The 25,518-nt window shown below is 56.5% G+C and overlaps 1 protein-coding gene and 1 long non-coding RNA gene across 4 annotated transcripts in view; one reads left to right on the plus strand and one right to left on the minus strand.

The window, feature by feature from the left end:
- LOC148108369 (uncharacterized) overlaps positions 1–2,718 on the minus strand; it is a 36,261-nt gene extending 33,543 nt beyond the window's left edge. For both annotated transcript variants that reach the window (XR_015727836.1, XR_015727837.1), the window contains exon 1: positions 2,301–2,718. This is a non-coding gene — a long non-coding RNA (uncharacterized LOC148108369). The remainder of the gene's footprint in view (positions 1–2,300) is intronic.
- ZBTB47 (zinc finger and BTB domain containing 47) lies at positions 2,063–15,501 on the plus strand. 2 transcript variants are annotated; one of them, XM_045798142.2, is made up of 6 exons: positions 2,063–2,206; positions 6,539–8,104; positions 9,687–9,834; positions 10,961–11,076; positions 11,670–11,814; positions 12,089–15,501. In XM_045798142.2, the coding sequence occupies exons 2-6, from the start codon at positions 6,620–6,622 to the stop codon at positions 12,448–12,450; spliced, it is 2,256 nt and encodes a 751-aa protein (XP_045654098.1). In that variant the 5' UTR covers positions 2,063–2,206; positions 6,539–6,619; the 3' UTR covers positions 12,451–15,501. The 2 variants fall into 2 exon arrangements, with proteins under 2 accessions (XP_045654098.1, XP_045654097.1); XM_045798141.2 differs by lacking the exon at positions 2,063–2,206 and adding an exon at positions 2,757–2,983.
- Positions 15,502–25,518: the final 10,017 nt, after the last annotated feature.

The following is a 25,518-nucleotide window of genomic DNA, read 5'->3' on the forward strand; positions in this document are numbered from 1 at the left end:
GGCTCAGTAGGGGAGAGTCCGGGGTCCCCAAGCAAGCCTGGGAGCTGCCCTACCACAGTTTAGGTCTGTTTCTCCTCCTCGACATGGGAAAGAAACGGGGCTAGATGCTTAAGGAAGTCATGAGAACACCTATGAGCTGGCCTCTCAAGACAGGGGCATGGCTTTGCTGACCTTGCCAGCACCCAGCCCCAAGTGTCTGAAGGACTGTCCAGCTCTGCACCTGTCTCCACAAACTCCTGGATTACCCCTGGGGCCTGTGAGTCTGGCCTGGGATCCTCCTCCCCAGTAATCCATTCCTACCCTACCCCCTTCACAAAGCCTGCCTTGACCAACCTTGAAGTGAAGCTCCCAGGGCAGGCCCCTGTCCAAAGCCAAGAGCAATTTTGCCCTCCCTGTCCAGCCACTCCCACCCGACAAGAACCTTGACTCTACCACATCAAATCGCCTCTAGTTCTCTGCAGATGCTATCCTGTCTCCACTCTCCTGGCCTTTGCAGGTGCCGTTCTCTGCCTGGAGTACCCCTCTTCTCCCTCTGCTCTAGTTAATGTTAACTTTCAGGCCTCAGCTCTGAGCAGCCCCATTTGAGCCAACCATATTGGGTTCTTCAAACAGTCCCTTTCTGCCTGGTCTCATGGGACCCAAGTGCCCTTTCTGCCTGGTCTCATGGGACCCAAGTGCCCATAGCCTCTGCCCTGGGGCTCCCCTAGTAGATGGGCTAGAGACCAGAGACACAAGAGGGGAACAGCTGTGGTCTTCAGGAAGACCCCTATTCCCTCTCTTCTCACCCCAACCTCCGGCCCCTCCTTGGCTTGACTGCTGCAGCCAAGGCCAATCCCAAAGAGGCCGGCAGCCCTACCTTGGTTACTTAATGCTGGCCATACCCCCTTGCCAAGCATTGGCTGGAAGTGGGCCCAGGAGTGTCCCGTGCAGTCCTCTCTGCCAGGCTCCTCCTAGCCTGAGGGGGAGGCCACACTCTCCCAACCTCTTCTTTCCCCGGCTCCTGACACTGGTGCCTGGCTGCATGATTTGTCCTGCTCTGGGCCTCACTGTTCTTATCCAACTAATGGGTACACAGCCTTCCCATGCCATCTCCCAGCTCACTGCAAGGATCCCCTGAGTCAGGTGAAGTGGGTTGGAACAGAGGAAGAGGCTGAAAGCAGCACTGAGGTGACCAGCTGGTCAGGCATGCTGGCCACTCTGGCCTGGCCTCAACCTGAGGCCTCTGGGAGCTGAACCAGCTGTCTGCACTTACCATCGCTACGGAAGTGCAGGATGGCAGGATGTCTGCAGTGGCTGCCTCCGGGGGCATGTCCCCACCTGTGCCCCCACCTCTCCCATGCCTTTATCCACCAGGGGCTCTCCCCACCCTCCATCTAGCTCTATGCTTTCTTCCCCTTCGTCTTGGCACTCTTTTGGTCACCCCCATCTTTGCCCCTGAGATGTCTTCTCCCTGGCCCCGGGGGTCCCTGCCATCTTACAGGACAGACCATCAGACTTTCTGATGGCACCTGCCTGGGATCTTCACCTCTGCTCCATTTCCTCCCTTGGCACCCAGAACCGAGTCACCCTGAGCAGGCCCCAGAGTCCCTGCCCACTCATGAGGAAGATGGCATTCCCAGGGGCGACTGCTCCAGCAGGGCTGACTGCCGTGTAAGCACAAGTGCCCATGTACGGGAAGGGGTGGGCGTACCGCCGGGATAAGGGTACTATCAGAGTGACCAAAGATGGGGCAGCAGCCAGCCTGGGGTGGGGTGGGGGCACAGGAGGGCATCTGAGTGATGACATGGGCCACATGAGAGGCCCGCAGAGGCCCCCTCTCCACCCTGGTGGCCCGGCTACCACCTGGGCCCTGCCAGGCCAGCGCCCTGTGGTCCCCACCCTGCTGTCTGCTCAGCCTGGCAGCGTTCCTTTGCAGCCTCCTGCCAGCACAGCTAGCCCCCTGCCCCCACTGATGTCCGTGCCAGAGCAGCATTCCGCAGGCCTGGCTGCGTCTCCCCAGCAGAGGCTGAGCGGGAGGCTACTCAGCAGTGGTCAGGTCACACGGCTGAGGGGCACAGTGGGGCCTGGGCCTCTGGCCCCCACTCCTCTCATCTTGCCTGTTCTGCGCCTGGGCCGGCCACCTTAAAGGCTTGGTCGCTGCAGCTGTGGTCTGGGTTCTTGTATCTCCTGCCCTGTGCGGGCGTGAGCAGCCAGAGGAGGCCACCAGGTAGGTATGGGTGCACCAGCACAGAGCAAAATTAGCCTTGGGCTGTCCTGGGGTAGGGGCGGGGGGCCGGGCTGGCTGGAGATCCCAGACTCACCCTCAGGTCAAAGCAGCCCAGGCCAGAGGGTGGGGGTGGTGAGCGAGGCTAGGGTACGGGGGCTCGGTCTCAGCGTGGGGTCGCTCAGGGGAGCAGGTGGAAGGCTTTCTGCAGCTGGCTGGGGAGTGGGCGCGCCCAGCTTCCCGATTTCAGGGCCGCCTCCTACTCCGACCCCGCCTCTGTGGCGCAGCTGGAAGGCACCGAGATTAGACTCTGGGACGAACTTCCCGGCAGAAAGGGGGCTCAGCGCGGGAGAGAGAGGCCGGGGCCCATCCGCTGGGATGGGAGCAGTGGGGCCTGGCTGGGGGCCCCGGCGGCCCGAGGCAGAGCAGACTGCGCTGGGACCGCGCACACCACGCGTGTCCGCGCCCCCCGCCGGCACGCAGGGCGGCCTGGCCCTTTAAGCGTCCAGACGGCGGCCCCAGCTGACGCGCGGGCTCCAATCGGCGCCCCGCGCCCCCCGCCCGCCGCGCCCGAGGCTCTGGGGCCGCAGCTGCTCAGCGGCTGGACTCGCCGCGGCCCTGCGCCTCCACCCGCCCGGCCGCGCCCCCGGGGGCCATGGTCGCGGGGCCCTGCGCGGGGGCGGCCCCCAGCGCGGCGCTTCATGGAGCGGCCCCGGCCCGGCCGCCGGGGGCAGCGCGATCCCGCGGGGCCCTGTGAGCCCCCAGCGCCACGGCACCATGGTACGCAAGGCCCTGCCTGTCCCCCCGCTTATCCGCCCACCTGCCCGCTCTGCCCTCCAGAGCGCACGGCCCGCCGGCTCCGGGTGGAAGAGTTGGAGGGATCTTCTCCCTCGCCGGGTCTCCCCGGCCCCTTCTCCCGGGTCCCCGCGGGCCAGGAATGCGGCGCTGTGGCGCGGCCCTCGGCGGGGAGGGGGTTAAATTCCTGGGGTGGGGGCGCGGGCGCGAAAGGCTGAGGTCTTGCTAGGCACCGGCAGAGGGGGGCGCTTCTCCGAGCCTGGGACGGCGCCGCCCTCGGACTGGGTGATGGGGGGGAGGGGGGAGGTCGGATTCCCGCCTGGGCCTTGGGCCACGTGGGCGCTGGAGCCGCCCTGCCTGGGGATTTGGGGAGACTGGGCCAAGCGGGGTGTGTTGGGGCGGGACGTCCGCAGCTCTGGTCCAAACTACTGTGTGACCTTGGGCCAGTCCTCTGCCCTCTCTGGGCCTGTGTCCTGGGAAGGGAGTGGGGCCATGAGTGCAGAAGAGGCTGGCACAGACACCCCATCTCCAAAAGGAGGCGCCTGGAAGTCATGAACCTGTGCCCCCTTGCTCAGTGTGGGCCCCACCCCCGGCTGCCCCGCAGTAAGGCTTGGCGTGGGCGTTTGGGGGGTTGTGCAGATGCGTGCCCAGGTTTCATCCCAGGGCCTCCAGGGAGGCACTGGGGCAGGCTAGGGAGCCGGTGGCTTCATGGCACGGAGACAGGGTACCCCTCCGATGCAGAAGGCTCTGGCACTGGCCAGCAGTCTGGGCAGGTGTCCCTGGCACCTGGCCTCTCCCCACCCCCCACCCCCCGCCCCCAATGTCGTTGACCACTCCCCTGGTCTTGCATCTTAGATAGGCTGACCTGGCCTGGACTTCAGGGTGGGGTGTATGGCTGCAGCTGGCCCAGCCCATAGGGAGGGATGTGTGCAGTTTCAGGGAACTGGCACATCTGGCTGGGGAAGGGGTCTGGCGCAGCTGGCGGGCCTTGCATGGGAGGTGCCAGCCAGGGGGGTGGCTGAGCCCTGCTGAGGTAGTTGATGGGTTAGGACTCCGGCAGCATGGGTGTGCCCTGTCAAGGAAGTCCAGTCAGGGTGCCTGGTTGAGACTCTTGGGTCCCTCCAGGGTGCAGGGTGGCGCTGGCTTGGGGCTTACTGCCGTGGGAACGGAGTCTTTGGGGCACCAATGTCCTCCAGGCTAACCCCTCCTTCCCTGCTGAGGCCAGAGGACCCTGAGACCAGATCTGCACACGGGAAGGTCAGGCACTGCCCTTTTTTTCCAATGCCAGGTAGGCACTGGAGGGCATTCTGTGAAGGGAGAGCAGAGTGGACTGGGGCCCTGTGGCCTAGGATGAGCTCCCCTCAACAGGCCTGGCTTTAACCAGCCCTTGTCCAAGCCACTTCTGCCACTATCTGGCCCCTGGTGGCCCTTAGGGGCCCTGTCACAACCTAAGTTGCATCCGGCCCCCTCACTGGCCTGCAGGTCAGTAGCTCGGGGGAGGAGGCTGCAGGTTGCAGGGCGTAGCGGTGGGGTCCGGGGAAGCACCGCTGATCCCCTGAGTCAGAGGTTCCCCAGATGCCTCTTCCTACTTTTTAAGGCATTGAAAGCCAAGAAATCCATCCATGGGGACTGGTGTCCAGTCCAGCAGGGAAGGGGTGGCCTTAGCAGAGTTGGGAGTCCAGGAGCTCTGTTACTGCCCACTGTGCGACCCTCCCTTTCTGAGCCTCGGTTTCCCCATCTGTGCAGTAGTTTGATCCCAGAAGATGAATCAGAATGAGTCAGAGGAGGGAGATGGGAGGGACTTGGCACCATATCCCTGTCAGATTGGCCAGGCCTGGACAGGCCAGCAACCCTGAGACAGAGGGGGCAGATGGGTGGCTTCTTGGCCGAGGGGAAGGAGGCGTGGGAGAACTCAAGGAAGATGGCGTCCATGGTCAAGAGTCTGGCCAGACTGGGATCGGAGAGAGCATCGGGTAGGTGCTGCCCTGGGTAGCTGGGCATGCAGTGGGGGGGCCCAGGGCAGATCTGGAAGCAGGCTGCCCCTGTGGCTCCTGAGGCCCCAGGCTGATTCTCATTCAGGTGACTGAGAAGTCGAACCCCCAAGCCCAGTCTGGGCCCACCCACTACTGCCCCACCAATGGAAGGACTAGCATGGAGGATTGCGGTGGGCTGTGAATGGACAGAACTGGGGTTTCATCAGGGCTTGCAGGGAGGTGCTTGGAGGAGAAGAGCTGATGGCTTTGTGGCAGTGGGACAAGGCACCCCTCAAATATAGGAGGCTCTGACTCAGTTCGACAGGGCTTGAGGATGGCCAGAAACTGGAACCTGCGGGGTTGGTCCAGCCAGGCAGGTGGTCGATAGATATTAACTGAACGTCTGTGCACTGGAGCCAGGCAAGGGAGTGGGCAGCCTGCCTCTCGGTGCTGTCCACCTTTTGGGAAAGCTGCTGTGCAGCAGCCAGGAATGATTAAGCCAGCCCTGATTCTGGACACTTCACAGGTGCTGGATGTGGCTCAAGGGCCTGCTAATCTGACCCCTAAGACTTTGAGGGCCTCTCTGGGACTCCAAAGGCCCGAGGAAGTGTGGCTTCCAAGATGGGGCCATCTCAGAGCCTCTGGGCCTGGACCATACCTGACCTGGGGTCTGGGGGCCTAGAGGGAAGAGGGTCCGGGGCAGGCCTTGGGGGCCTCCTGTCTCTAAACATGGTGGACAGGCAACACAGTTCTATCCCCACAGAACCCCTGTGTGAGGGGGCGCTGCCGGCAGCTAGGCCTGAGGCCATGGGCAGCAGCCTGGCCCAGTAAGAAGTGGCTGGCTAGATCCCACCAGCCTCCTCCAGCAGGGCAGGAGGACCAAGGCCTGGGCTGGATTTCTTCCCAAGAATTTCTACTCCTGCAAAGCCTGAGGCCCAGGCCTTGAGGCCCACTGCTGGTGAGGTGAGGGGTTTCCTAGGTACTATCCCTAGGGGTGCAGTAGCAGTCGGAGGCTGAGCAGTGAGCTAGTGAGCCTGACTTCCATTCTTGAGGGGCCTGGGGCTGGGCAGGCGTGGTTTTATTTGTATGTGTGAGTGAGTGTGAGGGAGAGAATCCGTGGAGCTCAGGAAATGTGAAGGAATGCTCACGTCTGGGGTGGCCACCTCTCCCGTTTGCCTGGATCGGCCCCAGTGTTAACACAGAAAGTCCCACATCCCAGGAAACCCCTAAGTGCCAGGCACCCCTGGATGTTGGTGACCCTAGTCCCTGTTCCTTCCTCTTTCCTTCTCTTCCCCTTCCCTGCCCAGGGTGACTTCTTGTTTCACAGGGAAGAGCTGGAGGCCCAGAAAAGTTAACCGACTCACCCAGGAGCTGCTGGTCATGATTGGAGTCTGAGCTCTAAGGGGCAGCTGGCTCGGGCCTGAGTCCTGATTCCCCTGCATCCTGGCTCGAGCTTCGGCTCCTTTTCTAGAACGCGGAACCAGGAGTGACGGGCAGGCTGCCTCCCGGATGGTGGGCGCTGCCCAGGTTGCTGGCCTTGACCTGACCTGTGCCCTGTGCCCCACAGTTGCTGGTTGAGAAGACGACAGACTCACCGGCGGCCGAGTTCTCGCTGGTGGAGGACGTGGCACTACACTTCGCCTGCTTGATGGGCCGCCTGAACGAGCAGCGCCTCTTCCAGCCTGACCTCTGCGACGTGGACCTGGTGCTGGTGCCCCAGCGCAGCGTCTTCCCGGCACACAAGGGCGTGCTGGCCGCCTACAGCCAGTTCTTCCACTCGCTCTTCACCCAGAACAAGCAGCTGCAGCGCGTGGAGCTGTCCCTGGAGGCGCTTGCCCCCGGCGGCCTGCAGCAGATCCTCAACTTCATCTACACCTCCAAGCTGCTGGTCAACGCGGCCAACGTGCACGAGGTGCTCAGTGCCGCCTCGTTGCTGCAGATGGCCGACATCGCCGCGTCCTGCCAGGAGCTGCTGGACGCCCGCTCCCTCGGCCCCCCGGGCCCCAGCGCAGTGGCCCTGGCCCCGCCGGCAGCCGGCTGCACCCCGGCCGCGCCTCCCTACTACTGTGACATCAAGCAGGAGGCGGACGCCCCGGGCCTGCCGAAGATCTATGCCCGCGAGGGCCCCGACCCCTACTCCGTTCGTGTCGAGGACGGGGCAGGGACAGCGGGGGGCACAGTGCCTGCCGCCATCGGGCCAGCTCAGCCCTTCTTCAAGGAGGAGAAGGAGGGTGGTGTCGAGGAGGCCGGCGGGCCCCCTGGCAGCCTCTGCAAGCTGGAGGGTGGGGAGGGGCTGGAGGAAGAGCTAGGGGCTTCTGGCACGTACAGCCGCCGGGAGCAGTCCCAGATCATCGTGGAGGTGAACCTCAACAACCAGACTCTGCACGTGTCCACGGGGCCCGAGGGCAAGCCGGGCACCACCACGGGCCCAGCCACCATGGTGCTGGGCCGGGAGGACGGGCTGCAGAGACACTCGGAGGACGAGGAGGAGGAAGAGGAGGACGAGGAGGAGGAGGAAGAGGAAGAGGAGGGTGGCGGCAGTGGAGGGGAGGAGGAGGAGGAGGAGGAAGAGGAGGAAGGTGGCAGTCAGGGAGAGGAGGAAGACGAGGAGGAGGAAGGGCACAGCGAGCAGGAGGAGGAAGAGGAGGAGGAAGAGGAAGGGCACAGCGAGCAGGATCAAGAGAGCTCAGAGGAGGAGGAGGAAGAGGAGGAGGGCGGGGAGGCGGGGAGCAGGCAGGGGCCGGCGGGGAGGCGGGGCAGCAGGGCCGAGCCCCCTCCCCACAGTCGCATGGCCACGCGGTCTCGAGAGAACGCCCGGCGCCGAGGCCCCCCTGAGGCTGAGGAGGCCAGGCCACGGGGCGGGAAGAGGCCCAAGCCCGCTCCAGGGGGAGCCTCTGCAGCCTCCCGAGGGCCGCAGGCCGCCGACGGGCTGGGGGCCAAGGTGAAGCTGGAAGAGAAGCAGCACCACCCGTGCCAGAAGTGCCCTCGCGTCTTCAACAACCGCTGGTACCTGGAGAAGCACATGAACGTGACCCACAGCCGCATGCAGATCTGTGACCAGTGTGGCAAGCGCTTCCTGCTGGAGAGCGAGCTGCTACTGCACCGGCAGACAGACTGCGAGCGCAACATCCAGGTGGGCCTCAGCCGCTCCTCGGGCGGGGCGGGGCAGGAGGGCCGCAGAAAGGCCACCCAGGCCACGCGCCCAGTGTCCTGCTGCCTGCACTGCCCAGACAGACTTACCCCTGGCCCGTGGGGCCAGCCCGAGCCCAGGGTGGTGAGAGCTCAGGGGATAACATTAAGGAGGGCTTCCCAGAGGAGGCAGGTAGAACTGGGCTTTGGCACATGGAGACATGTGCAGACGGGACAGGAACATACAGTACTCTTGGCCAGAGGGGCGAAGGGGAGAATGAGAGGAGGAGGGAGTTGTCTGAGTACTTGAGGCTGGTGGATAGCCAGCTCCCAGGAGGGGTGAGCCCGTGTTTTGGTAAATCCTAGGGCTGCTGGAAGGTCAACAGGGTCATCCTGCAGAGTTTCACAGACTGTGCACCGCGCAGAAGCACAGATGAGATGGGGCAGGGTTTGCCCGGAGGGGGCGCCATTTCTACTTGCCACAAAGGCTGAATAGAGCAAGAGGTGGCCCCGAGGAGGAAGCCCCTGCTGTCAGCTCTTTGGAGATGCCAGCTGGCCTGGGCCTGGGAAAAGGGATTGGATGAGAAGTTTGGGAAGAGCAGGGGCTGCCGGGGCCAAGCAGGGGAGCTGGGCTGGCTGCCAGGCCTCGGGTCGGCCTGTGAGAGTGCCAACCCGGCCTCTCAGGGTGCAGGCAGCACAGGGCCCGCCAGGCTGCTTTTTATCTTTGCTGGCCGGGAGGGGTTGTGGGGGCAGCAGGTAGGCGGGTGCTAATTGCCTGAGCTAATTGCTAATTGCAGTGTCCTGTGGAGAAAGTGTTACCTGGGGGGTTACCTGGGCTCCTGCCCCACCCCCCTGTACCTGTTCCCACTTGCCTGCCCACTGGGCTGCCCGTTGCCTCTCCACCTGAACACACCTGAACCTTCCTCCTGAAGGGGAAAGGTGCATTTGCCTCTTCTGACCTGGGCACCCTGACCCATTTTCTGCCCAAGGCCTGACCTACTCCAGCCCTCTGGAAGTGTCTCCTGAAGGGATGGGGAGGACAAGAGGAGGAGGGGAGCATGGCCCCTGGGGTTCCCACCACTCTCTCTTTCCTCAGGGGACCCGGGAGCTCCTGCAGTCCCCCTCCCCCAGCCAGCACTTTGGTACCTCCCTCCTTGGGGGTCTCCAGGGTGCCAGGGCATGGGTCCCAGCAGGGGGGAGGGTGGACATGTGATGGAGAGGGGCTTCTCCATGTATTGTGTGTAGCCTGCTCACAGGCCATGGCCCTTCAGCCAGTTATGTGTCTCCCCTCTGTAGACAGGTGCCTTGTTGAAATGAGCACAGAGTAGGGGCTTCCTGGTATAGGTGGCCCATGATGAGTTGAGTTCAAGGATGAGGGAGGGCCCCAGGCCACAGCCCTGGGTAGGTGGGCCTGTTTCTAGGGAGTTACCATCCCCAACTCCCAGAACATCAGATTTGGCAGGTCACTGGAGCACAGGCCTCCAGCACAGGCCAGGTAGAGAAACTGAGTCCAGAGAGGGGCAGATTGTCCCAGGTCACATGGTCCTGACTCAAGACCCAGGGCCTAATGTCCTCTTACCCTGCAGTGTGTGACATGTGGCAAGGCTTTTAAGAAGCTCTGGTCCCTCCACGAGCACAACAAGATCGTGCATGGCTATGCAGAGAAGAAGTTCTCATGTGAGATCTGCGAGAAGAAGTTCTACACCATGGCCCATGTGCGCAAGCACATGGTTGGTGAGTCTGGGCCAGGAGGGGATGAGGCCTGAGGTCAGAGCTGGGCCAGCTGCTGGTTGTGCTGGGAAGGACTTCCCATCCCAGGGCCGTATGAAGGCGTGAGAAGGCCCCTCAACTGGGAAGCCTGGGGAGGCTGGTTGCAGTGGCAGGTGTGACCTGGAGAGGCTCAGAGGTCGGGGCTACCATGTACCGTTGGGCAGGTTGAACATTGCACAAGGGTTCCTGGACAAGATGGCAGGTGGAGGCCAGAATCCAGCTGGCACACTGCTAACCAGACTATGCATCTCAGCATGGGGTTGTGGCCACCAGGGAAAGAAGTATCTTTTCCTAAATTACACAAAATGCCATATGGGCTGACACAGGCCCTGTCTCACCTTGAGGACAGCTGTGCCTCTAATTCTTTCTCACCTTCTGGCCCTTATAGGGCTTCAAGCTCCTCTAATTGAGGAGGCCCCCACAGATGTGTGCTGGGCTCCTCCTCTGCCTTGGCCATGGCTGTCCCTCCCCTCTAGGAGGGCCTGACTGGGAGTCTGGTGTTTAGGGGGCCCTCCCTTCTTTGCCTGCTTGGGGCCCGGGGCTCAAGGGAGGTGTGGTCCCTGGCCAGGCCTCACCCCTTTCTCCAGCCACATGGGAGCTGGGACCCTGGGGTGGAGGTCCAGGCCAGGAGCATGCTGGGTAGCCCAGGACTGGTGGTCTTCCTGGGCTCAGCTTCCCTAGGTCTGAGCTGTAAGGGGGACTCTCTGGCTCCAGTTGCTTCCTCACAGATCTTCCTTGAAGAGTTTGTTAGTCCTCACCTGTCCATGGTTTTGGGAGCAAAGCCAGCTCCCTCTGGACTGCCCAGTGTCATCCCCTGTAAAGCCCACCTTTGAGGCTCAGTACCACTCCTGGCCTCTCTCTGTAGCACAGATGCTGTGCAGAGAGCCAGTGGTGGGCCAGGGTTTGGGCCAAAGCCAGTCCTGCTCGGGGTCCTTGCCCGGAAGTCAGCCGCAGGTCCTAGACGGAGGCTCTGAGGCAGACCCTGAAGCAGGGGGGCCTCCCAGGAGGCTCAATATGGGAGGTGGTCAGGCAGGGATCCCCCAGGAGCAGCCATGGGGGTCCCCTTGAGACATAATGGCCTGCCCCGCAGCCCACACCAAGGACATGCCCTTCACCTGCGAGACTTGCGGGAAGTCCTTCAAACGAAGCATGTCTCTCAAAGTGCACTCGCTGCAGCACTCTGGGGAGAAACCCTTCCGATGTGAGGTGAGCCCCTTTCTCCACCTGCCCCAGGGGCCACCCTGGATGGGCAGGGGTCAGGAGCAGCAGCTGCTTCACAACCAGGGGTTTGGGAGCAGTGGAGTTCAGGATTCAGAAAGAGAGGTGGCCCCCCTGGTGTCTGTGGTCCCCGCCTCCCACAGCATCCTGACCCCGCTGCCCACCTGCCTGCCCCCCACCCCCACCCTCCGCCACCCCACCCCACCCCCTTACATTCAGGGTGGGCATCTTCTTGGGCTGCAACCAGGCATGGGGCAGGCTTTCTGGAGAGGTGGAGAGAGGCATATCTCAGGCACAGCAGTGATAGAGCTGCAGGCTGCAATGGGGGGGGGGGCATTCCAACAAGGAGGAAGGATGGGAGGGCCTTGGCTTTACACATGAGGACTCCCTCCATTCTGTGGCCTTTTCCCACTTCCTGCCTTCTGTCCCCGCCTGGGCCCTGACCGCCTTTGGTCCCTTCTCTGCCTGTGTGCTGCCTGCCCCAGGAGTCCCTCCCCATGTGTGTCCTCCCTGGGCCTTGCAGTCCCAGGCAGGTGCTCCCCACCCTGCCCCCGGGGCCTCACCGTCCACCCCCCACTCAGAACTGCAATGAGCGCTTCCAGTACAAGTACCAGCTGCGTTCCCACATGAGCATCCACATCGGCCACAAGCAGTTCATGTGCCAGTGGTGCGGCAAGGACTTCAACATGAAGCAGTACTTCGATGAGCACATGAAGACCCACACAGGTACGGCCGCCTGGGGGTTGGGGGATGCAGGATGGGGATGCCTGCCTGCGAGGGCCCCAGCCACGCGCCTCCTCCGCTCTGGGGCTCAGTGCCATCCTCCCCGCCTCTCCCCGGGGTAGGCAGAGGGTGAGAGTGGGGGGCAGGCAGGTGGGCAGCGGGGTCAGGATGCTGTGGGAGGCGGGGACCACAGACACCAGCTGGGCCCTGCTGGGGTTCCGCGGGCTGGGGTGCGCTGACTTCGCGGTGACGCCCGTCTGCCCGTGCCGGCGCCCAGGGGAGAAGCCGTACATCTGTGAGATCTGTGGCAAGAGCTTCACCAGCCGCCCCAACATGAAGCGGCACCGGCGCACGCACACGGGCGAGAAGCCTTACCCCTGCGACGTCTGCGGCCAGCGCTTCCGCTTCTCCAACATGCTCAAGGCCCACAAGGAGAAGTGCTTCCGCGTCAGTCACCCCCTGGCCGGCGACGGCCCCCCTCCCGGCCCAGGCCTGGCCCCCGCCCAGCCTCCGGCTCACACGCTGCCCCTGCTGCCGGGGCTGCCCCAGACCCTGCCGCCCCCACCCCACCTGCCGCCCCCGCCGCCCCTCTTCTCTACCACGGCCACTTCGGGCGGGAGGATGAGCGCCAACAACTGACTGCCGAGGTGCCCACGCGGGGCCTGGACCGGGCGGCCTCCAGGAGGGACCCCGGCCCTCCCTCCTGCCTGGGGGAGGCCAGCAACGCCGGCCTGGCACTGCCGCCCCCGCCTCCAGACGTGGCTGGACCTGTGCTGCTTGAGGCCCCTGACCATGGGGGTGTGCGGGTGGAGTACACTTCACTCCCAAGTGCCCCCCTTTTCAGTGACTCCTTGAAGCCTTTGCTTTTTTTTTTTTTTTTGGAAGTGAAAGAAAAAGAAAAGAGAGGAAACTATTTGCAGCACCCCCTCCAGGTGAGGGGGTGCTGGAGGTGGCAGGTACAGCAGAGAGGGAGGGGCTAGGGAGCAGGTGTGACCGGTCACGCTGCTGAGGCCTGAGCCATAGGAGGTTGGCCAGGCAAGCCTGGGTCCGCTTCGGTGGCTCACCTCTGCCTCCCCTGTGCCCCCTAACTTGCCCCCTCATCCTGGAGGCTTTGGGGAAAAGTTGGGGTGTCAGCCTCCCTGGAAGGAGTCGTGGATCCTGTCTGTGGGCTGTGGACACTGAGGCAGGGGCTTGAGGGTGGATGCCCATGAGCGTGTTGTGGGGGGAGTGGCGAAGTGTGAAGGCTGCAGACCCAGCTTTGCACCGTGTGCAGTGGGGAAGGCAGGGGCTGGACCCCAGGCATTTGCTCTCCCACCCACCACTCTGCCAGCAGGCACAGGGATCCCTGATCTGTACCAGGCGGCATTGAGGACATCCCCAGAAGCTACTGGGCCTCAGGGGGCTGGGGGCTAGGCCCTGGGTGGGCAGACGGGCTGGCTCCCGCAGCACCAGATCCCAGGGGCTACAGTTAAAGAGTCCCTGCAAATGGGTGAACCCCAAGGGCAGGCCCTGAGAAGGAGGCGATGTTTTAAGGTTTCAAGGTGCTATCAGTGGGGCAGGGGGCGGGGCCGCTGTTCACAGAACACCTGGGTCCTCACCAGCTGCCCTGGTCGTGTCTCCCACACCAGACAAGTTGTGTGTGTGTCTGTCTCCATCCCTGCTCTGAAGGCAGAGGCCTCATCCTCTTCCCGGGCCTCCCATAACCCACCCGAGGCTTGTGTCCAGCATCCCTGTCCTTCCTGGGTCTCTGCACCGCGGGCAGGGAGTCTGTAGCACTGTTGGTGGGAGGAGCCTACACATTCAAGCCCCAGGGTGGGGGGTGGGGGTTCTGGGGGAGCCCCAGCCTGTGCCTGATGCTTGCCCCCATGAGGCCCGGCACTAATAGGACACCCTTTTTTGTTGTCATTTAACGTCTTTATTCCTGCCTTGAAAATGGGGAGGAAGATTTCCATAAGCTACGTGTTTCCTAGTTAAGCTCTTTCCTTTGTGTTTATACAGTTTTGTTTGTTATACTCTGCACCTTAAAACCCCATGACTACCCCCACACCACCACCTTCCCAAGCATGGCTGGAATGGGAAGAGGCCTGAGCCCAAGGGGGACAGTGGCAGGAGGCGGGGGCAACTGGGCCTCATCAGCCCAAGGGCTGAGGGGGTCAGAACCCCTCTGACCTCCTTGTGAGGCCCATGGCGCTGGGTGGGGGCTGGGGACATTTTAATCATCAATAAACGAAGCACTTTATTCTGTACAGATGTGGGCAGGTCCAAGAAGCCCGAGTGATTTGAGGATTTAATAATCCAAGCTACACAGCCCTGATTGTTCTCTGGGTGCAGAGGGGGGCAGTGCCCTGGCCTAGTTGCATTTGGGGCTGCGGCAGGAGTAGTGCAAGTCAGAGCCTCCAGACAAACCCTCAGAACGGCCCTGCTGTCCTCTGCAGAGAGAAGGTGGGCCCCTGAGAGAGGAAGCCTCCCTGTCTGGCTCCCAGTTCTGCAGCTCCCTCACCCCAAGGCTGGGGGTTCTGGACTCCAGCTTTACTCTAGCTCCCTCTCCTGCACCCCTTGATCTCTGGGCTTCCATGACGTCCTCAGGGTCCCCCTCCCCCCTGTTTCTTCCTCTTCCTTGCTATTTCTAACCTCTGGTCCCAGTGCCTGGCAGCTCTTCAGAGCTGGCTCACATTTTCCCCAAAAAAGTTGATCTCCTCCGATGTGCTGTAGGTTGGGACCCCCATGGATTTCCCAACCCCTGTCGCTGACACCATGGTTTCCCATAGGGACTGCTGGCCTTGTCACCAGCTAGCCCCACTACAGCCTTAGTGAGTGAGCCTGGAGGGTCCTGGCTAGGCCTGGTCCCTATGAGGCCACCCTTTGATAAGCAGAGGCTGGAGATGGGTATGAGGGGGAGGTGGTGTCGAAACTCTGTCCTAAGACTTGGGTTCCCTGTTCTAATACACCTCTCCTCTGAGGGCAGGGGTCCAGGCAGCAGGCTGGGCTCTGATCAAAATGGTCATTGTAGCTGTGCGTGGGCACAGCCAAACCCTCTCCTGGGAGGCACCTGTCCCAGTGGGGACAGGAGCCCTGGTCCCTGGTGCTAAATGCTCTCTTCCCCTTGGGCCAGTGTGGGTGGGAGCTCCTTTCCAGCCAGATCACAAGGGTCTGAAGCAATAATGGAACCTCAGCAGTACCAGTATGGGTAGGGGTTCTTTTACCAGCTTTTACATTTCCTTTTTATTTTTAAAACAAATGAACAAGCACCTAGATATTGGAGTAAGGGGACTGGGGCATCATACCCACTTCCCAGGGCTGGTGACAGGAAAGAGGGGTCGGGATCATCACCTCCCACTGGAGATGTGCTGGGTGTGGGGAACCCCTCAGTCCAAATGGACTTTTCAGCCCATTTGGCCAGAACTTGGGTCTGAGACCTGGGCCTGCCCACTCACCAGCTCCCCCTGGGCTCCCTGGTCTTGGGCCAGCTGGGGGTGAGCAGAGAGATGAGGTGGGGCCTCAAGCTGGGGCTAGAGCTTCAGCCTCTGACCTTGGCATGTGTGGCCACCGTAACCCTCACCAGGGGTGGTCACCAGTGGCAGAATGGCTGTGCCAGGTGTGTGGACCCTTGATGTCTGGGCCCCAAGTGCATGGGGGGATAGCAGGAGGGTGAGGACAAGAGTGAAGGGGAATAAAGTCAGTACAACTGTCCCTTGGCCCAGCCTCTTCTTTACATGTTGCCTGCCCTGACCACTGGCTGGAAAGACCCAGACCAGAGCAAGGGAGCAGCTAAGCGGCAGGCCGCATGGGTCACTGCCCTAGAGCACCTGCAGACTCCACATCTCTCCCTTAAGGGGGCCTGGGCTTTAGGAACACCCAGAGTCAGGAGCTGAGGCAAGAGCGGAGACGTGCCCCCAAACCGGTGTTTGGTCCTGAGCTGGATACAGAAGGGGATCAAAAGAGGAGAGGTCCTGGGGCTGCTGACGCTGAGATCCCTACAGGCAGCGCCCACAGGAAGCCAGGGCCCCTGCAGGATGGTTTTCCACGAGCAGGGGGCCTGCCGCCACAGGAGCCCCAGGACAGCCGGGGCCGCTCCCACTCACGTGCTCAGCACTTGGCAGGCAATGGCGGTTCGAAGCAGCCAGCTATCAGAGATGCTGACGTGGGCACCAGGAAGACAAAAGCTCAGATGGAAGGCAGCTAGTGGCCTCCAAGGAGGGAGCAGACGGCTCTCCGTGGGGACCTCTGAGAATTAATTCGTTGCGCAGGTAACACATGGAGCCTTGGCTCTGTGCCAGGTGGAACTCTAGGCCCCGGGTCTACACGGTGAACGAGGCCCCTGTGATGCAACCCTTGGCCCCAGATACATGAGGAGGGGTCTGACCAGGAGGGGCTGGGTGGATTCCTGGGCCAGAGAGCAGGTGCCACTGCCCCAGTTCTGTGAGGCCACGCTGACAAGCAGAGGCTGGAGATGGGTGTGGCGGAGGGCAGGGGTCCAAACAGCAGGTCCCAGAATTTGGGAGCCTGCACTCTTCCACACAGCCCTACTTCTTTGACCAAAATGAACAGATCCGCTCAGGTCACCCTGAAAACGAGGCTCGCCAATGAGCTCGAGGGCCTGGCTGCTCCCCCAGACTCTTGGTATTCTGCTTCTGTGTTTCTGCTCACCACCCGTCCCGCCACCTGTCTGCTTGCATGGCGCCTCTCTGCACAGCCTCTTCCTTCGGTCCCCCGTCACCCCCCTCATTCTAACCTTTCCAACTTCCTGCCCCAGTGCTGCTTAGGCATGAGTCTCGCTGGGCTGGGAGGAAGAGGCCGTGGGGTGGTGGTGGGCACCATGGCTGGCATCTCTGGAACCCTCATTCTCCCCCAGTTTTGCTCTTTGGGACCAAACAGCTCGTTAACGCCTCATGTCCCGGAGCACAGGTCCTCTACTTACACCCTAGTCGCCAGGGAGGCTGGGAAGGTGAGCGTGTCTTCTACTTCGGGCAGGTAGCACTCACGATCAGACGAAGGCTGTCCAAAGGCACTGAGTGGCCACAAAGGGTCCCTCTCCCACCCCGAGTCCTGGTTCTGGGACCCAGGCGTCCTGAGAGAAACCATGGCTCATGCCTGCCTCCTGGGCACAGGACTGGAGTGTCTACTGCATCGTGTAGGAAGCTCCCAGCCTGGCAAAGTGAAGCCTCTGGGCTGGTTCCATAAGGGATTCTTCCCTAGGCAATGCCCCCTTCCATAGCAGCCCGCGGCTCCTGGGCCAAGGGCAAGACCAGTACATGTGGGGAATGCCAGCCCAATGCCACACGGCATCGTGTTGTGTAGAATCCTTGGGGAAATACCGATTTTTCTGCAACTAAAATTTTTCTTAGACATGGTTGAAAAAGCCAAATATTTCTGGACTATTTCCCAACACACACACACACAGCTCCTCTTTCCCTTTTTCCAAGCATAGTTATAGTATTATTTGGAGTTGATTAACATTCAATGGATATATTATTATGACTATGTAAACACTGGTCTCAACCAAGCCATGTCATAGAATATGATTCTATTTCCTTTCCTGTATAACTTTTTACTTTTGTCTCTCTTTAAAATGTGGGCACTTCGGTTCCTAGGTGCTCATTGCTTCGTGTCCCCAAACCCTGCCATAAGTATAACTCTCCTCGTAAGTGCACACACAGCAGGTGTCCCATCGGCTCTCTCTTGGCACTGTCTCTCCAGAACCCTCCTCACATCTGGACTGGTTGATTTCCCCCAGCTGTCAGGGTGGGATCTCCCACCCTTCTGAGGATTCCCTTTGCCAATTCCTAGACGGATCTCCCCTTTCCCCCAATCCTCTATTTTCCTCTCTCTGGGTTTGCTCCCACAATTTGGTGAAGCACACCCTCCAGGGGCTTCCTGAGGAGGGGCTGATGGGCACGTGGAAAGCCGTGGCCAGGCCCGACGTGATCGGTCCTCCCCTAGTCACGCAGGAGGCAGCAGAGCTAGTGACCATCACCGCTTGTGAGCAGGGTGGCAAGATGACCCTGGTGTGCACAAAAGTGACGCCAATCTCCCCTAAGGACACTTCGGCTTAAGAACATCCCTGGACCTACATCCCCTGCCACGCTGCTGAGACTGTATCCCTTCAGATTGACTGCAGAAAACTAACTTCTAGAAGGCTTATGTCTTAGTGGACTACTTTTTTTCTAACCCTGAAATGTAGCTTCTCTTTGGGACCACTTCAGGGAATGAAATTCTGAAGATCTCGACTATTTTTATTCTACCCTCACACAGGGATGAGTTCGCCTGGGTACAGAACCCTAGGTTGGAAATCACTTTCCCCTTGGTATTTTTTATTTTTAAGATTTTATTTATTTCAGAGAGAGAGAGAGAGAGAGAGAGACATGAGAGGGGGGAGGGGCAGAGGGAGAAGTAGACTCCCCCCCTGAGCAGGGAGCCCGGATGTGGGGCTTGATCCCAGGACCCTGGGATCATGACCTGAGCCGAAGGCAGACCCTTTAACGACTGAGCCACCCAGGTGCCCTTCCCTCAGGGTTTTAGATGCCAGTGATCCGCTGAGACGCCCGATCCCCGTCTTGACCCCAATGCTGTGTGGGTGGCCTGAGTCTTGCTCTCTGAAGCCTTCACGGCCTCTGCTCCGCTTCCAGCGTCGTGAGTCTTCACAGCGAAGTCCTTGGTGTGGGTTTTTTCTCACCCAGTGCCCAGGGGACTCAGTGAGCCCTGTCAGTTCGGGAAACTATTCTGAATGATGGCTTTCAACTGTCCCTTCTCCAAGTTTTTCTCTGGTCTTCAGCTCCTGTTATGTGGACATTGGAACCTCTGGACGACTTCTCTCATTCTCTTACCCAGTCTCATGGTCTTCACCTTTTTTGTTCTACTTTCTGGGAGATGTTATCAAATTTGTTTTCCAACCGTTCTATTGAATATTACATTTCTGCCATTATACTTTTCAATTTCCAAAAGTTCTTCTTTGTTTCTCTGGGAGTTCTTTTTTTATAGCGTGTATCCCTTTATTATGTAAGCATCTTTCTGATACTATTACTAGCAGTGGGTGAATTTTTTCTGCTTCCAGCTATTTTTTTTTATCTTTGTTTCCTCTGATTTCCTCTCCTTTTGCTTATTTTTTATGAGACTTTTTTTTTATGAGGCTTTCCTTAAATGTTGGGTGGTCTTTGATCATTTTCCTCATTGAAATTTTTATTGCAATAGGGGCACCTGGGTGACTTAGTCAGTTAAGTATCTGCTTTCGGCTCAGGTCATGATCCCAGAGTCCTGGGATCGAGCCCCATGTCAGGCTCCCTGCTCAGTGGGGAGCCTACTTCTCCCTCTGCCCTTTCCCCTATTCATGCTCTCTCGCGCGCGCTATTTCAAAAAAATAAATAAAATCTTTTAAGAAGTTTTTATTGCAGTAATTAGATTCATACGCAGCTGTAAGAAATAATACAGAGAGACCTCCTGTACGTTACCTAGTTTCCCCAAAAACATTTTGAAAAACTAGTACAATACTACAACAAAGACATTGACAGTGACACTCCACCGATCTTACCCAGATTTCCCGTTTTACTTGTCCTCACTCGTGTGTGTTTTTACTTCTATAGAATTTTATCACACTGTATGTTCACATATCCACCACCACAACAGAGACAGAACATTGCAGAACCACAGGCTTCCATCTCTTGCCCTTTTTGCCCTTTTATAACCTTACACAATCCCCTCCTGTGACCACCCACTCTGTCCCTAAGCACTGGCAACCACCAATCTGTTCTCCATTTAAAAATTTTTGACATTTCAAAATGTTATATTAATGTATCTGGTATGTAATCTCTTGAGATTGACTTTTTTCCCTCAGCCTAATTGCCTGGAGGTTGACCCAAGTGACTGTGTATGTCAATAGTTCATTCTTTTGTATTGACGAGTATTGAAAGTAAGTTTTACTTTCTCCGGGATAAATGCCCAAGAGGACAATTGCTGGGTTCTGTAAATAGTTGCGTGTTTAGTTTTATCAGAAACTGCCAACGTGTTTTCTACGAGGCTGTACCACTTTGCATCCCCACTAGCAACGTGTGAGGGATACAGTTTCCGTTCATCTTCACCAGCATTTGGGTGTTGTCACGATTTCTTATTTTAGCCGCTCTGACAGATGTGCAGTGATATTGTGGTTTTAATTTGGATTTCCCCGATGAGTGATGATATCGGACATCTTTTCAGGAGATGATTTGCCATCTGTACATCATCTTTGATGAAATATCAGTTTGGGTCTTCTGCCTATTTTCTGGTTGGATTGTTGGGTTTTTTACTGTTGAGTTTTGGGATTTCCTTGCATGTCTACATATTGCAAATATTTTCTCCCAGTCTTCAGCGTGTCCTTCCAGCCTCTTCACATGGGCTTTTGCAGATTGAAAGTTCTGTATTTTGATGAGGTCTAACTTATCAAATTCTCCTTTCATAAAAGGATCATGCTTTCAGTGTTGGGTCTAAGAACTCTTTGCCTAGCCAAATGCCAAAGCTGTTCTATTGTTGTTGTTTTCCCTAAAAGTTACTTAGTTTTGTTTCACATTTTTTTGAAAAAAGATGCTCACTTACCTTATTCTTTAGGAACTCCAACTCCAGTCGTGGGACCAACAGCGCTCGCTATGTTGTTTTTTTTTACTTATGGTAAAATACACATAACATAAAGGTCACTGTCTTAACCATTTTTAAGTGTACAGTCACCGGCACTGAGTACATTCACACTGTTGTATGACCATCACCACCAACCATCCATAGAACTCTTTTCATCTCGCAAAACTGAAACTCTGTACCCATTAAACACTAGCTCCCTATGCCCGCCCTGGCCACCCCCAAGCCCTGACAACCACCATTCTATTTTCTGCCTCTTTGAATTTGACTATTGTGGGTACCTCGTATGAGTGGAATCAGACAGTATTTGTCTTTTTGTGACTGGTTTATTTCACTTACTATAATGTCCTCGAGGTTCACCTGTGTTGTGGCATGTGTCAGAATGTCCTTCGTTTGTAAGGCTGAATAATGTTCCATTGTGTGTATAAACCACATTTTATTTATCCGCTCATCCGTTGATGGACATGTGGGTTGCTTCCATCTTTTGGTTATTGTGACTCATGCCACAACGAACACAGGTATACCTGTTTTTAATACCTTTGGGTGTATAACCAGAAGTGGATTACTAGATCACATGGTAATTGTATTTTTAATTTTTTGATGAACGACCATACTGTTTTTCATAGTGTCGGTGTCTGTACCATTTTACATTCCCACCAGCAGTACACAGAGTTCCAATTTCTGCACATCCTCATCAACGCCTATTTGTTTATTTGTTTGTTTTTAAATAGTAGCCATTCCAGGGGCGCCTGGGTGGCTCAATTAAGCATCTGCCTTCGACACAGGTCATGATCCCAGGGTCCTGGGATCAAGTCCCATGGCAGGCTCCTGTTCAGCGGGGAGTCCGCTTCTCCCTCTCCCTCTGCCCCTCCCCCCTGCTCGTGCCCTCTTTCAAATAAATAAAATCTCAAAAAAATAAAATAAAAAATAAAAATAAATAGTAGCCATTCTAATGGGTGAGGTGGCATCTTGTTGTTTGGGTTTACATTTCCCTAGTGATTAGTGATGTTGAATATCTGTTCATGTGCTTATGGGCCATTTGTACACCTTTTTGGAAAAATGTTGAGTCAAGTCCTTTGCCCACTTTTTAAAAAAGATTTTATTTTTAAGTAATCTCTGCACTGAACATGGGGCTTGAACTCAGAACCCTGAGATCAAGAGTCTCACACTCTACCAACTGAGCAAGCCAGGTGCCCCTATTTGCCCATTTTTAAATCAGGTTGTCTGTTTCATTGTTATTGTTGACCCTTAGGCATTCTTTATATTTTTTTGATATTAACCCTTCATATGATTTGCAAATATCTTCTACTATCCCATGGGTTGCCTTTTCTGTCAACTGTGTTCTCCCATATACAGAAGTTTTAATTTTGATATAGTCCAATCTGTTTTTTCAGCATGGATCCTGTACGTGTTTTGTTAGGAATAGTCATAAATATTTCAATTTCTTTGGAGTGAAACTATCACTGGATATAGAATTCACCATTGACAATCTTTCAGTTCTTGAAGACTGTTGTGCCACTTTTGGCCTCCGTGGTATCTGATAAGAAATTCACCATCATTTGAATTCGTGTTTCCCTCTAGGTCATGTGTTTTTTTCTTTCTGGCTGCTTCCACAATTTTTTTCTTTGTCTTTAGTGTTTGGAAGTTTAATTATGATGTGTTTCAGCATGGATTTCATTGGGTTTATCCCTGTTTAGGGTTTGCTCAGCTTTTTGAATTTGCAGGTTTGTGTCTTTCATCAAATTTTGGAAGTTTTCAGCCAGTTTTCTTCAGCCAGTTACTCTTCCAGTCCCTCTCTTTCTCTTCTCCTTCTGAGACTGTCATGAAACAAATGGTGGATCTTTGGTTACTGTCTCATGGGCCCAAGATGCCAACTGTTGTTTTTGGGTTTTTTTCCCTTCACCTCACTCTCGCTCTGTTCTTCAGATGGGATAAATGCTATTCACCTGTCCTCACGTGCCCTGATTTTTAATCTCTGTCATCTCCTCCTTAGACTTGAGGTCATCCAGCAAGTCTTTATTTCTGTTATTGTATTTTTCAGTTCTATTATTTCCATTTGGCTCTTCTGTATAACTTCTATTTCTTTACTGACATTTTCTCTTTTCCAAATTTATTTCAAGGGCACTGTATTGATTGTTGAAGCATTTTTATGATAGCTGCTTTAAAATCCTTGCCAGATAATTTCAATATCTGATTAATGTCACTGTTGGCATCAGCTGATTCTTTTTGCATTTAAGTAGTGATTTTCCTGGTTATTATTATGACGGGTGATTTAAAAAAAATTTTTTTTTTTTACTGTACCCTGGACTTTGGCTTTATGTTTAGAAGACTTTAGGTTCTATTTGGTTCTTTTTTAATAACAGGCAGTTGTCCTGTTTAAGTTTGGCATGTAGGTGCTGGCCTACTTTTGTGGGCTGAGGTTCCAACGACAATTTAATTTTCAGAGCCTTTGCGGTGTTATTTTCACCTGCTTGGTTTATCTGGTGCTGCTGGGGCTCCCACCTGTTCCTGCTGCTGCTGCTGCCAGAGAGAGCAGAAGGAGCTTCCCCAGGCCAGGTTGCCCAGGGTCCCTCGGCAGGGGAGGTGGGTCTCAGGCCAGGTATGGAAGGAGAGCACTTTCCCTGGGTGACTATCAGAGTGGCTGAGAGCAGAAGTGAAACAGGATCGGCCATGAGCTGGTGACTAGATAGTTGCTGAAATGGGGAGATGGGTATATGGGAAATTGGCATATTATTCTCTCTACTTGTGGATATATTTGCATTTCCATAATTCTAATCAAACAATAAATAGTGGTTCCCCATTTCACTGAAGGGAAAAACTGGTCTGCAGGGCCCTACGTGATTGATTCCCTCACTCTTAGGCCTCTGCCCTTATCTCCCCCTACTCATCTCCTCATTCATTGTTCCAGCCCCACCGTCTTCTAGCTTCCTTGCTGTTTCTGGAACCGGCCAGGTGCGCTCCTGCCTCAGGGCTTTTTCTCAAGCTGTACACCCCACCCCCCACCTGGAATCCTCCTATCCCATGGCTTGAACCTGCTCAAATGGAGTCCTCTCAGTGACTCCATCCTGACTGTTCCACTGAAATTATGACTACTACCACCTGTCCCTTTCCATGCTCTCTTCTCTGCTACTTGTCACTTAGCAGTTATTATCATCTGACATCCTGTATAACTACTTGTTGCTGACTCCCCCCCCACCACTTTGGCTGAACATAAGCTCCATAAAGACAGGAATTCCTGCCTGATGTGTTCACTGTCGAATCCTCAACATGAGAAGAGTGCACAGTGGGTTCTCGATGAATGAATGAGCCACATATAAATATGCTAGCAGAATGCCTGGGAGGGAGTAAGCTCTATGGGATTCATCATAACCTAAAAATACGTCATTGAGTCATTTGATAAGCATAAGTTAATTGTTCCGTATGTACTTTCTGTCCCGGTCTTTGGAAAATGAAGCTACCACTAATTTTTTTGTTGTTAATTTGTGGGAAGCAGTATGGTAGGGAGGGATTCCCACAGTCTTCGGAGGTGAGCAGATCTGCTTTGAATCCTGCCTCGGCCACTTGCCAGCTCTGTGACCTAGACCAGTTGCTCAGCCTCTCAGAGCCTGATGTCCTCACTGATGGCGCCTGTTGGAAATGCCCTGCAGTCCAGGAATGGGCTGGAAGCCCTGGGGTGAGACTTAACTCTTTCCGCAAGAGGGACAGGACCACCTCCAGAACCTGCCCACTGCTGTGCCTCTCTGAGACCTGCTGGTGGGGTGAGCAAATGATGGTTGAAGGCACTACTCAGGAGGCAGAGGGAGTGACATCTCTGAGATCATAAAAAAGGGGGATAACTCAGCCCTGACCCATCCTGAGGTCCCCTCTCCAATCCCTCTGCCCCTCAAGCCTGAGGTTATAAACAAGTGACTCAGAGGAATGATGGGAGAATGCCCCATAACAGTTCACACTAGCGTCCTGGGGGCTAAATTTAACCCACAGCTGCAGCTTCTGGCACTTTGGGAACAAGTTAATCTTGGTGGCTGAGGCTGGTGTGTGTGGGGGCGGGGGGGGGAGGATGGTAAGGAGTCCAGAGAAGTCTGGGCATCAGGACTGGCTATCCTGGGCCTCTATCCTGACACCCGTTAGATGGTAGACAGGGTGCAAGGGCCCCAAGGCCAAGATAGGCTCTGGTCAATCTTCGTATGGACCAAGAACAGTGAGCACAGACAGCTATCCTGGAATATTAAACTCTTAGAGTGTTACTTTCTGAACACTAGACTTCAGACTGTCACTCCTCTAGAATGTTAAAACCCTGGGAATTTAAATACCTAGAATAATTGAATCCTAGGAAATTACTTTTCTAGCACGTCTGACACCTTACAATGTTAAAACTCCGTGACGGTGTACTCCCAGGAGCACTGAACCTCAGTGCTTCTGAACCTCAGCAGAACTGTAACTGAGGCCCTTAGAATCTAACTCATCCAATTCCCCGTTGTAGAAAGGGGGAAAGGGAAACGGAGGCTCAACAGAGCCATGTGACCTGTGCAGGCCCTTCAGAAAAGTGGGGACAGTGTTTACCCTAAGGTACCTTCTTGCTTTCTTGCACAGTCTAAGAAGGTTCTCTGATCTGGAGTAGAAAGCAGTAAAAGTCTTCCCATTTTAAAGGTAGGGCAACAAGGTCCCCAATGAGTGAGTGCCTTTCCAAGTTCATTGAACAGGAAACCCAAGCACACTGTATCCAGGGATGGCTGCGGTGAGACATACTCCAGGGAGGAAGAGAGAAGCACCCAGAAAGGCCCAGAAGGCATGAACGACGGGAGTTCCTGGAGGAGGGACACCAATGCTTCTCCCTTCCTGGACTGAGGGGCAGAGCTTGGGTCATCCCCTCCCCTCAGGGGCATTGCCTGACCAAGGAATGTAGTCAAGGCCTTGCTGTGCTCCATTTAGAAATGAGGCATCAAGGCCCTCAGAGTCCCAAATACCCCACCCCTGTCCCATGAGCCCCTGGGGCTGAGTCAAGGCTGCTCTGGGAGGGGGCCTCTGCCCAGCTGTCCCCTCTGCGTCATGTGCAGGAAGCCAGGCAGCTCGCCTTACAGAGCCCTGTCCACCTCTATATATAGCCCCGAA

This window comes from Ursus americanus, chromosome 20 (genome assembly GCF_024610735.1).
Source record: "Ursus americanus isolate L20-20 chromosome 20, mUrsAme1.1.p, whole genome shotgun sequence".
NCBI lineage: Eukaryota > Metazoa > Chordata > Mammalia > Carnivora > Ursidae > Ursus > Ursus americanus.